The sequence below is a fragment of the Taudactylus pleione genome, unplaced genomic scaffold, assembly GCF_031769625.1.
Source record: "Taudactylus pleione unplaced genomic scaffold, aTauple2 ptg000707l, whole genome shotgun sequence".
In the NCBI taxonomy this organism is placed as follows: domain Eukaryota; kingdom Metazoa; phylum Chordata; class Amphibia; order Anura; family Myobatrachidae; genus Taudactylus; species Taudactylus pleione.
In genome coordinates this window covers 229,410-241,758 of record NW_028285109.1, presented here as the reverse complement: position 1 = coordinate 241,758, position 12,349 = coordinate 229,410, and the positions used below count along the sequence as shown (strand labels likewise).

Genomic DNA, 12,349 nt, shown 5'->3' with positions numbered 1-12,349 from the left:
CCGCGTAACCATGTTACCACATAGTCATCCTCTCCCTCTTTCACTCTCCAATTGTCTCACTCCTGCCCTTAGTTCCCCCTACACTGGCTCACTCCTTTTGTATGTCCCCCCGCCCTCCAACTTTTATACTGTAAAGGTGCCCACACACATACCGATGTCCTCACGATACGATTTTATGGCCAATTTCCTCATGAACTTTCACGGGAGCTCCCTTGCCGTCGTGATCACGATTTGGAGTTAAAAATGTCCAATCTAACTAAAGATCTATCTTGCAGCCAATGCATTGTATCCCAGATTGGCTAATCTGCCCTACACCACGGCAGATCAGAAGATGCGATGTACGACGAGCGGGGACGCGCAACGGCATCGTGCTCGTGAGTATAAACTCACGATTTGTACTTTTTTTACCCGATTCGTCGTCACGATTCGTCGAAATCGGCCAAATCGTGTAAAATGTCGCTATGTGTGTGGGCACCTTAAGATCCATGAGCAGGGCCCTCCTCCCTACTGTTCTCATTACCTACTTCTCTTGCACACCAGCTACAACCAGCACACAACACCTCCTCCTTGCTGCTGGACTCCACTCTTCTGTTTTTGTTTCTTCAGGCTACCTAGGTTATCTGTGCCTATGCTAATGGCTGCAGGTATCAGTTTACACTATTTCCATTGCACCCCTTGCATCAGTGGCTGTGGTGAGATTTGTAGTGCTCTTTGTTACAAGTCTACTGTACTTTACTGTTTTCCCCTGTTCTGTGCTATTGTTTTGCCCTCTGTACGGTGCTGCGGACCACTTGTGGCACCCAATAAAGTAAGTTTAATAACAATGTTATTTCAGCTAATAAGTTTACATTCATTGGTTTTAAGTACTTAAATATGCTTCTGCATAGGTGATCAAGCAGCTGATAATTCAATTCCACTTTAATAATCATTAGGGACCAGGTTTAATTTTGTTTATTGTCGATGATCCTTGTAACAAAAAGAGAATATTTCCAAGTTTTCCTGGGCATCTGCTTTTGGCTCACATATGCAATTTTGTTAAGGAACTTCGGCAATGAATACATGCTTTAGATTAGTGATACAGATAGCAAAGCTTGTGTGCATCATACAGGATGTAGTCAAAATCCGCCTGGCTAAATCCTAGCAGACATAATCCCGACATCAAAATCCCAATGCCCATAATATCGACATGGACAGAATCCTGACGTGGACAAAATCCTGTCAGTGTATATACATTCCATATGGGGGGCAGTTGTACAACAAATGAAAAAAAAATACCTACAGATGTGTCCTCATAAACCCATATTTTAGCAGATAGCGTCAATTACTGTGGGTGTGTGACTTATTAGCAGATAGATAGTGGGATCACTGAATATGGGTTTATAAAGACATATCTGTAGGTATTTTGTTTTCTTTTGTTGCACAATTGACCCCCATAGTGCGTGTCAGGATTTTGTCCATGTCGGTATAGTGACCTGTTGGTAATTTTGGTTTTCTGTAGTTTGTCTATTTCTAGTTTATGTCACTATTTTGACTGTCAGTATGTTGATTGTCGGTATTTAGTACATGTCGGGATTATGGTTGCTGGGATTAAGACCCGGTCAGGATTTTGGTGCTGGTAATTTGACTACTGGGATTTTGACAGTCAGGATATTATACCCAACCATATCATACATCTGTAGCCTACTTGTGACTACTCCCATGGTGCAGGAGCAATGACCTCACAAATGGGCAGTCTTGTCTCTGCCTGTCACTGCTCTGTGATACTCTCATTCAGTTGACTACAGGTTTTTTCCTCATTCCATTGACTATGGGTTCATGTTCATTTTCTCACAGGTGATTTGTATATGGACAGCACAGTGGTTAGCACCCCCTACCTCTCATTGCTGTTTCATGGGTTTGAGTCTGACCAGGGCCCTAACTGAATTGAGTTTGTGTTTTCTTGCAAAGTTTGTGTGGGGTACATGGGATTTATCTCACACTCTACATACTGCTATATTAATATGCTTCTGATTATATTAATTCTAGTGTGCGCTAGGAAATATAGATTGTAAACTCCACTGGGACTGATGTAAGTGTATAAATATTCTCTGTAAAGCATTATAATGTTGTAATGTTATGCACATATTTATCTACTCTAAAGGCACCTACAAGGCTTCCTGCTGCTACCCGCATATACGGTTTTGCTAAAGCCTACACTACTCCCACCTATACCACTCACTGTCCCAGTCTCCAATCAGCCATGCCCTTTTCCAGCTAGGTTGTAAGATCTAGTAAGCAGGGCCCTCAATACCCATTGCTTTCAAGTCCACATATGCTGTCTACCACCATTTTGTGTCTTTATTTTATGAAGGCTCTGGTTTTCCCACTATGCTGTGCTGCTGTGAACAGTAACCTTACCAAAAAACTAAACATCACAGTAATAGAGTTGTCAAGTAATAATTCTATTTATACAGGAAGACAAGTTCAGGGGGTTTCCCTATCTTCTTTCCATGCATGTAGCTCTCTTATTGAGTTGGCTGTTGCTCTGTGATTGTCACTGTCATCTTCTGGTCTCCTACCAGAGAAACGTGGGGACCAGATGCTGCGCACAACCTATTTCCTGAACTCTGTATATTCTAAATATATTCTAAAGTAGTAGAACCCAAAATGATGAGAGGGTACCAACTAAGAAACAAATGTTACTTTTACTGATAAAAGTTTCACAATAATAGTCACTACAATTGTAATGCAATATAATATGGTGCCTGTAAACCATTGGTTATACACCAACAGATTAAACAAACAAATAAACACAATGGACAATGCTGCAATATGTCAAAATTGTCAGAAGGAAAAGTAAACAAATATAAACAAAAATAAACAAAATATAGACAAATGTAGACAAAATATAAATAGCAAATGTGCCGATCTATTTGTGAATAGGCACTACCAGGCTGCTGTGTGGAGTTCAGAACATATATAATCAGCTTATACCAGAGGCTCACACTTCACAGGCGGCTGTGCTGCTCTGGTCAGGCTGGGATTAACCTGCTTTATATGCAACATTAATAACCCATGGCCTTTTCCTGCTCCATGTCTCTGCAGGTAAGGGCCCCAGCAGATAGATCAAGCCTCCTGGGTGAATAAGAGCTGAACAATAGACTCTGCCACAGCGGCTGACGTGGAAGCCGCTCTCCAGGCAGAGAGCCACCATGGCTGATGTAGATCCGGATACACTGCTGGAATGGCTGCAGATGGGACAGGGGGATGAGAGAGACATGCAGCTCATTGCTTTGGAACAACTCTGCATGCTGCTGCTCATGTCTGATAATGTGGACCGGTGCTTTGAAACGTAAGTTACCACAATCTTTTGTCACTCCTCTGTAATACCCGATTTACACAGTTTATATTGTTTTCCAACTGTGTTTTTGTCCATGATACCAACTGAAAACTAGAAAATTTTTAAAATGTCTGGAGGATAAGTACATAATCTGTAGTTTATGTAGATTTCCTGGAGAGTATCGCATTGGCCTGTCCAGCTGTAAACTGGTATATTCCAAATGATTTGCAGGCCCAATCTTGACCATAAATGTTGTTTGTCATTACCTGAAGTCACAGCATTGTATAAACATTCTGTGTTCCCTATTTAAGGGGCCTATCCATTTGCCGACTTTCTGCATGATGCGACCAAAACCAGGAGGTTTTGGTCGGAACGTGCAGAAAGTCTGCAAGTGCATAGCTGGCAAGGACCAGTGATGCATGTGCACGCTGGGTCCTTGCCGACCCCGACTATCTATCGAACATGCCCGTCAACCTGATGATGGTCGTCAGGTTCGGCATGTTAATAGATAGGGAGGTTGGGCTCCTGCACTGAACAGTGACCGTCTTTCAGTGTGGTGCTCGCACCTCAGCGACATGAAAGTCTGAACGTGGGACGTTCAGACTTGCATGTCGTTAAATGGATAGGCCCCTTTATTTCTGCTGATGGAATTTCTCTTGTTTGGGTTAGTTATTTACTAGTTTTTAGAAAAAGCTATCTGCTTTATACTAATGCATTTTTTTTATTTAACTGATTTTAGTTTTGCATAGTATTATTTACATTTGGACATTAATTTTATTCTTCAAAAGCAAAGAGTGTAGTTCCTGCTACAGCTTGTCTGACCTTACTTTAATCCCTTCCCTTTTCTGAGAACACCACAGCATACCACGTTACTAGCGGGTGTTTCCTAACCATTGCTAGTGTGGTGTCTATTATATAAAGGAGCACAATCTGCGCAGTTCTCTTACCAGTTCTACCGGAGTCTAGTAGGACATACCAGGTAGACCTGACAAAATCTGCAAATTAATATTTTTATGCTTTGTTCATTTTCTTTCATTTAAAACACATATTCTGCCTTCTAAACCTAAGTGATTTCTTTCTGATTTTTGTATTTGTTACATGGAAATTTATGTCTGTCTTCTCCGCTATCTTTGTTCTTTGTATACAGGATGAGTCTCCCATATCCAAATATTCCGAAACACAGAATTTTTTTTAGCATGCCTAAATTAGTGAAACCTTTGATGGTTCAATATACACAAACTAGGTTTAAGGCAAACACATATTAAAAATGAAGTATAAAATTACCTGCAGGCTGTGTGTATAAGGTGTATATGAAACATAAATACATTCTGTGGTCCCATTCCCAAGATATTTAATTATGATATGCAAATATTCCAATATACGGAAAATTCCGATATCCAAAATACCCCTGGTCCCAAGCATTTTGGATAAGGGAGACTCAACCTGTATTTTTGTTCTCCATCAGCACCTCTTTATCTTTAGTTGTTCCTCTGTTCCGTTGCCTTTATATATTTTGCCTTTTTTTTTTTACTTTCTTTGTATTTTGGCTTTATTTATCTTTCTGTGATTGTGTAACATTTATGAATATTGTGTTTAGGTGCAAATGTGCTTAAAACCATTGTAGCTAATCAGGACCATAACTATGGGTGTGCGAGCAGCGCCACTGCAAAGAGCGCAGGGCTCTGTGGGCGGCACCGTCGCTGCCCCACGGCCCTGTTACTGCACTGCTAATTTGCAGTGCTTTTCTGTGTGTGCAAAGGGGTGTAATACTGCACAGACCTGTTTGCTCGGAATCGGTATGAAATACCGCCGGCCGCATGGTTTGATTCCCAGCAGTGCCTGGCCGACAAAAGCAGAGTTCCCGGCAGCAGAAGCCCGACAGTGCTGGAAATCCCGATCATCGCTGAGATAAGTATAAACTAACCTAACCTCCTAACCCTCCTTAGGGGTGCCTAACCCTAACCCCCCCCTTCCCCGCTGCCTAAACCTAAGTCCTCCGGGGGGGTGCCTAACCCTAACCCTCCCTCCCCCTAGCCTAATCCTAACCCTCCCGGAGGGGTGCCTATCCATAAGTCGCCCCCCGGGTTCCCTAAACCTAACCCTGCCCCCCCCCGGCCGGCTTCCCAGTTGTATACTGTTTGCTCCACCTTCCTTATTGGAGAGTGCCGCTGCTACTGGCTCTCCTCCCTGCCTCTAATCATGAGCTGCTCCTCCTTTTGTGAGCCAAACCTCTGCTGCAGGGATGGCTTACAGTCTGGGACCGCCTCTTCACCGAGACCCCTGGCCAGGGCCGTAACTAGGGTAGTGCCACCTGTGCCACCTCACAGCAGGAGGGTATTTCAATTTTCTGTTTATAATCATTCTCATTTGTATCTTCCTCTTATTTTATCCCCAGCATCTCCTGGCCTCCCCATCTTTTCCCTGGCCCTTCCCCATGAGGCCATGCCCCTTTTTCGGCTGCGTTTTGTCCCCATTTGAAAATAGGAGGGGCGCTAATGCTCTTTCTGGCACAGGGCACCAAAAAGTCTAGTTACGGCTCTGCCCCTGACATCACCTCTGAAGGACAGTGCTGTTCTCCGGGGCACAGACTTCCCGCAGACGCCTCAGCACAGTGCGCTCTGTCAGCCGCGGCACCTAACAGCATTTCCCTCTGGCTTGTAAGGTAAACGCACAGTCCTCCTCCGTAGCGGCGGTCTCCTCTTATATAATACCCTCTGTGAGCAGCTTCCTTCCCACCTTTCGCCCAAGTCACTCTTGGCCCCAGCATGCGATCGTTCTAGTCTCACTGGTGCGCAGGGCTTCTGGAGAGTTCTGCCCTCTAATTAACTGCCACCAATGCATGAAGGCTCCTGCACTGCATCCATCATAAATAAAGAAGTCCTCTGTCACTAATGATATAAATGCCACCAAATACATATAATCCAGGCAACAGAGCAATGGTCTTTGTGGCCCAGGACACACACGTCTAGTTGCGGCTCTGTAGCTAATCAGCAATGAGCTTTTTATCCCTTAAGTGCAGATGTGATCATGAAAACAAGTGTCTAATTGGTTGCTGTGTTTTAGAGAAAATCTGTATCCGGCAGAAACCATGTCGACATGGTTAAACTTGTCGACATCCTCAGAATGTCAACATGTCCTCAATGTCGACATTCTGAGGATGTAGATGGTTAGGGTGAATGTTGACATGACAATTAGACTATGACGACATTCTCATGTCAACCTTATGCTGGTCGACTTAACTGTTGACCAATTATACCACACACCCCAGTGTTATTACCCTTTGTATACACTTTTGACTAGGTTGACAAGTCTAATGCTGTCTAAGTTTCTGTCAGATATCTGTCCAATCTGGCTGGTTGGAATGAAAACCTGGTAATGTATGGGAGCAAATGACAGTCGATCATATGGTTTTAAAAACTGAAAAAAGGACAAAAGAATATGTTAAAATTAGTTACATTTGTGCGTATTAACCAATTTGTCTGAACAACCAATATTGGCTATTTTCCAGTGTTTGTGAGCAAATGGCCGATTGTCATTTGCTCCCATACATTACCAGGTTTTCATTCCAACCAGCCAGATTGGACAGATATCTGACAGAAAATTGTATAGTAGATGCCCAACTTAACAGTTTTTTTTTTTGTTTTTTTTTCTTATTTCGCCTTTTTAAATTATTTTTAATTTTGCTGAGCTGCTGTTTGGGTTTTGTTTTCCTTTAACAGTGTCTCCTCAAGCACTAAATAGTTTACACCTTATCACATTTATTTCACCCTTATGGTGCATACACATGGTCAGATTTTTCTTCAGATCTGAACAATAACGATTTTAAAAATCGTTCAAATCAGAAAGAAAAATCTGACATTTGGGCAACAATGAAGGAGGCGCGTTCCCGTTTGTCAGATAACGATATCTGACATCTGATGTGTTTGCAGTCAGATTTGGTCGATTTCATTCATTTTAATACAGGCTGAAATTGTTCAATCGTTTGCAAATCGGTTAATCGTTAATCTGACATATCTGACCGTGTGTATGCACCATTACACTTTTTATTAGTCTGATCTACAGCACCTACAGCTCTCTTCCTCTCCTTTACTGGCCTTCCTCAGGGGCAGTCTGAAACTGAATTACAAATACTCAGTAACTAAAGGCCCTCATACATCTGCGACGGATTGCCGCGATGTAGCAGGGTCAGGGTCGCAGGGTCGGTGAAATCCAACATGTTCGATTTCACAGATATGCCTATCACAATCACAAAATTATCGTGATTGGCAGATCGGTGAAATTTCACATGTAGAATTTCACCGATCCTGCAACGGATCGCAGAACATCGATGGCCGCTCGTCTGAAATTGCGTTTCCAGTTGCAACATTGCGGTGATCCTTCGCAGATATATGGAGAATTTTAGTCAGAGGTTCCCAAACTCCCAACAGTTTAGGTTTTAGAGATATCCATGTTTGAGCACAGGTGGTTAAATCTAATTGCCTGAGGTACTAATTAAGTCACCTTTGCTCAACTATAGATATCTCTAAAAATCTGAACTGTTGGGGAGCCTTGAGAACTGAGGGCCTGATTCAGAGCCGCTCGTAATCGGCCGCTCGTTCGCTCTGAGCGATGTTCGCACAACTGCGCATGGGTCGTAATGCGCATGCGCAAAACAGTCATTGCGGTCGGAAATCGTGCGCACGTAAAACAGCGAGGGGCTGCTAATTTGATTGACAGAATGTACTGTTTGTGGGTGGTAACAGGGGCAGGTGCTTGAAAACAGGGGAGTGGAGATCCGAACACAGGCGTGCCTAATGGTCAAAAGGGCGTTTAATGGGAGTGCATAATTATTAAAGCAGCGTCATCGACCACGTCACTTGGTTGTCTTTTAGCCTGAACTGCTCGCAGTGATAGCGGGAAGAAAATCCTACCACAAGCACTGCGAGCAGTTCAGATGCCTTTCGATGTTCCCGATTAATCTAATAAATACCGGAGATGACGTGTGATGCGAACGGCAAAGGGGCGTCTTTACAAAATAGCGAGTGCATTTTTCGGACGCTCGCTCAGACATAGAGGCGTCAACGCACCGCAAAGAGCGAGCGATCAATTTAAATATCCGGCCCCTTTTTTTAGAACGAGCGTCCGCAAATAGTGTCCGGCTCTGAATCAGGCCCTGAGTTTGGGAACCTCTGCATTAAGTAACTTGGAGCAAAACACACACAAATATAATTTCTTTTTCTCTCAAATATAATTTTTGTTAACATTTTTTTTGCTTTTTATCACTTATAAATAAATGTGTAGGCCTCCCATTTCCCAATTGTGCATGAATCATTCTTTATTCCTGTAAAATGAGGGTTCTGTACAGCAGAGGTTTTCAAACTCATTTCTCAAAGCACCCTAACTGTCCATGTTTTAAGGATATCCATGCTTGTGAACAGGTGACTTAATTAGTACCTCAGTCAATTTGATTTAGTTATATGTGCTGAACCATAGATATCCTTAGAACCTGGACTGTTAGGGTGCTTTGAAGACCGAGTTTGGGAACCACTGCTTTTGCGATTTTCATGTTGCATGAGTAAATGGGTGTGTTTCACATTTGCTACCAATTGGACGTGGTCATCAATAGCAAATCAGACCCCTTTATGAGGCTGCGTTTAAGACTTTTCAGCGACCACGTTTGTTTACTTGAGACTACTATCGTTGTGACTGTATGCCACTACAGTCACAATTACACGCCCAGTCTCACAGAGTCACAAGTGAGACTTGAGACAGAAAAGTCTCATTTTACATTTGCTTCTGACTCTTAATTAGGCACTATATTTCATTTACATCTGCCCTGTTCCTGCTTTCCAATACCCATAATTTACATTTTTCATTCTCTTGCATTCCTCCTCTTCATTTTAACATGTCATTCTCCTAATATATGCTCCAATGTGAACCTTGAACGTTATGCGCCACAAATGCTGTTATTTCAGTTCTTAGTAACTATACTCTTAAATGTTCAACTTCAGGAAACTTTTTCTTTTTCCTGTATATTGTATAAACGAGGTGGGGGCTTGATAGCAATACCTCTTTGTTGCAGGTTTGAGGGCAAGAAGTGTTTTGGGTAACTGCACCAGCATAGTATCGTAAAACAATGTCCGCTCAGAGCGTAACGTGGACAGGCAGACACAGAAGTATTTGTGTCTAAGATAAAGACAATTGATATGTTCCATTTTATAAGTTAAGCAGAAGCATGTACCAAACTGATTAATCATTTCCAAAAATGTTTAACTACTGTCCAAAGTTTTATTTCAGCTGAGTAAATGTAGGAAGACAAAGTGGTTCCCACAAGAGAATTCTGGAGCTTTTGTGCTTTTCATTTGAAATAAACTTTCTGAAACAAGAAGGATAAAATAAATGTCGGACCTGACAGGCGGCAGTTAAATTGTTGTTACAGCCTCCGGCGCGGCATGTGAAATACATTGTACTACCATCTCCCGTCTGCTCTGGAGAACCTTTTATTGCTAAGCAGCTCTTGCCATTGGCGGGATAATGACATGTATATGTGTTTCAGATGTTACCCTGTGCTATGAGAGTAACATGAGCATCAGCAGCCAGCCTTTTTTCCACAACCTGAAACTGCCTTTCCTTTTCTCCTCTCCTGTTGTGACGCTGCATGTCCTGCCATGAGACCTTTCTTGTACTGACAAAAGGGATATAAACCTATTACATGCAAGTTACTATTGTAACGTAATGGCCGTTCATGTATAGTTGGCATAAATGTGTAATGCATCTGAATGTTAGATGTATGAAAATGGAACTGTGGTTACTGCTGGACTTAAGCTGCAGATGGAAAAATGAGGATAATCTCTTAGGAATGAAGTCTGGATTACAGTACACTGGAGTGTGAGGAGATATATAGGGTGATATGGAAATGGGTTTTTTTGTCACCAAAAAATTTGTAAATAAGTTGATATTTCTGTCTAAGTCAGTGGTTCCCAAACTGGGTGCCTCATGGCACTTGCAGGAGTGCCTCGGGTTGGTGGTCCAGTACCAAATAAAATAATTTTTAGTCAGTGTGATAGGTAAAACCAGTGCTAATGGCTGCCAATCAAAAAATATGTGGATAAATAGAAGCGCAGCCCTGTCACCCACCACATAACTGACCCTAAGGGTGACATCTAAGCACAATTTACTTCATTACATTTTTGCTGAATTCCTCAATAATTTTTTTTTTGCCCAGGGGTGCCGTGAAAAATTGCTGATACTCTAGGGTGCCGTGATTGAAGTTTGGGAACCACTGGTCTAAAGGCTGGTACCCACTAGACGATATGTACCGACCTAGTTAACGATGTGTCCTGGCAGGGTGCCGGCATCAGCAAGTGCATACACACTTGCCGATGGCGATAGCAGGGCCATGCTGCATTCGGCAGCATAGCCCCCACTAACGATGTCGTGCAAGTCTGATGGGCGATATCGCTGACGATGCACGGGGCACGCATCGTCAATGACAGCGAGGGTACACACTAGACGATGTTGCCGACATGTCGTCCGATCCGGACATATCGTCTAGTTTGTACCTGGCATAAGTCTGTTAGAAGGACATTCCTTCTTTTACCAATGAGCATTTTATCGGCCTCGGTACAGAGTAGGCACATTAGTGCACCATGTTTTGTGCAGCACTGTAAGAATGAATAAGATTATTAACATAAGATAAAATGGATGGGGCACTCATTACATACACTACGGTGTGAAACGGCACTAGCAGTGAGCTGACAGGCAGTGGATCTTGTCATATGCTGTTAAGGGAATGATTTTTTGCCTTCCAGTGGTGCTATGGAGGAAAACTGCACTACAAGCACACATCTGCCACAGAGCTGTCCCCTGAGCACATAGTGTATGTGTAGTTAATTTTATAAATAAGAGTAGTGGTCCATTGCTTTAAAAATGTTCTCTGTATATATAGAAAGTGCTTCGTTTTGTGAACATTGCTTGCTGGTTTTTTGGTATGTATGATGTAAAAACACAGACTTTCTTTAAAGCATTTCTAATAAGGAACTATTGATTGCTACTTACTCAAGCTGCGTACTTGGGTCCTGATTCAGCATGGATCGCAATTGCAACCACGTACGCAAATCGGTCGATGGTGCGTACTGCGTATGCATTGCAGTATGCGTGTGAGTTAGCATTGCGATCGTTCTGTGATCACGCACGCAGAAAGAAAGCCATCGCAGAGTGAGTGACGGGACGTCAGTGTTAGGGGGTGGTGACATAGGAGTGGTCGGAGAAACGCAGGCGTGCCAGTCTGTTCTAACGCCGTTACTTGGGCGTGCGTAAATTAGCCGCTGTGACGGCATACGCAGCTTGAGTACTCACTGTGTGCGACAAGAATTGTAATTTCTGAGACAGGTCAGGGCTGCTGTAATTGTGTTTGAGGCACCGATGTTACTTGATGGTGCCGATGTATACGCAGGACTGCGAGGTATTACGGATGTGAGTTAGCGTTAGTGGGCGTCTCTAATCTGGCTTTGAGACTGCAGATATTAGCATATTTTCGCAGCAGACCTGCGTGCGTAATTGCAGCTGCGATAGCAATAGCGATCCGTAGTGAATCTGTTGGAAGCACTGTCTGACAACACACGTTGAATGATAACATATAAAGCCACCGGTGAACTGAATATAAGTCTTGAAAGAAGAAAAACACCTTGGGGGGAATTTAATTGAATGCGATGTTGAACAGTGCTGGGAATGAGTGCCCGGAGCTATTCAATTGACCACATCGCATCTGGCACTTAAGTCAGGAGATGCAGTTTACCACACCTAATGTTAGGGGTTTAGTCACAGTAAATGGCATTCTTCAACTTATGTGTCTGGTGCATGGTGTTGGCGCAGGTGGTAAGCCTGCAACTAGCATCCGTGGCACTAGTAAAGTCGGATTTCTGCTCGCACTTCAGGAAATCTTCTAGTTGCAGGTTTTACAACGCGGTCAATTGAATAGGTCCAAGCACTCATTCACGAAGCGAAACAGCATCACGTTCAATTGAATTCCCTCCGTTGTGTTGTCTAATC

The 12,349-nt window shown here is 43.0% G+C and overlaps 1 protein-coding gene across 7 annotated transcripts in view; it reads left to right on the top strand.

Moving 5' to 3' along the window:
- The window catches only part of HECTD1 (HECT domain E3 ubiquitin protein ligase 1), a 101,729-nt gene that overhangs the window by 17,882 nt on the left and 71,498 nt on the right, over window positions 1–12,349 (top strand). For all 7 annotated transcript variants that reach the window (XM_088456548.1, XM_088456549.1, XM_088456546.1 and 4 more), the window contains exon 2: window positions 3,085–3,331. In XM_088456548.1, the coding sequence (XP_088312674.1) occupies window positions 3,192–3,331 (140 nt within the window). In that variant the 5' untranslated portion in view covers window positions 3,085–3,191. The remainder of the gene's footprint in view (window positions 1–3,084; window positions 3,332–12,349) is intronic.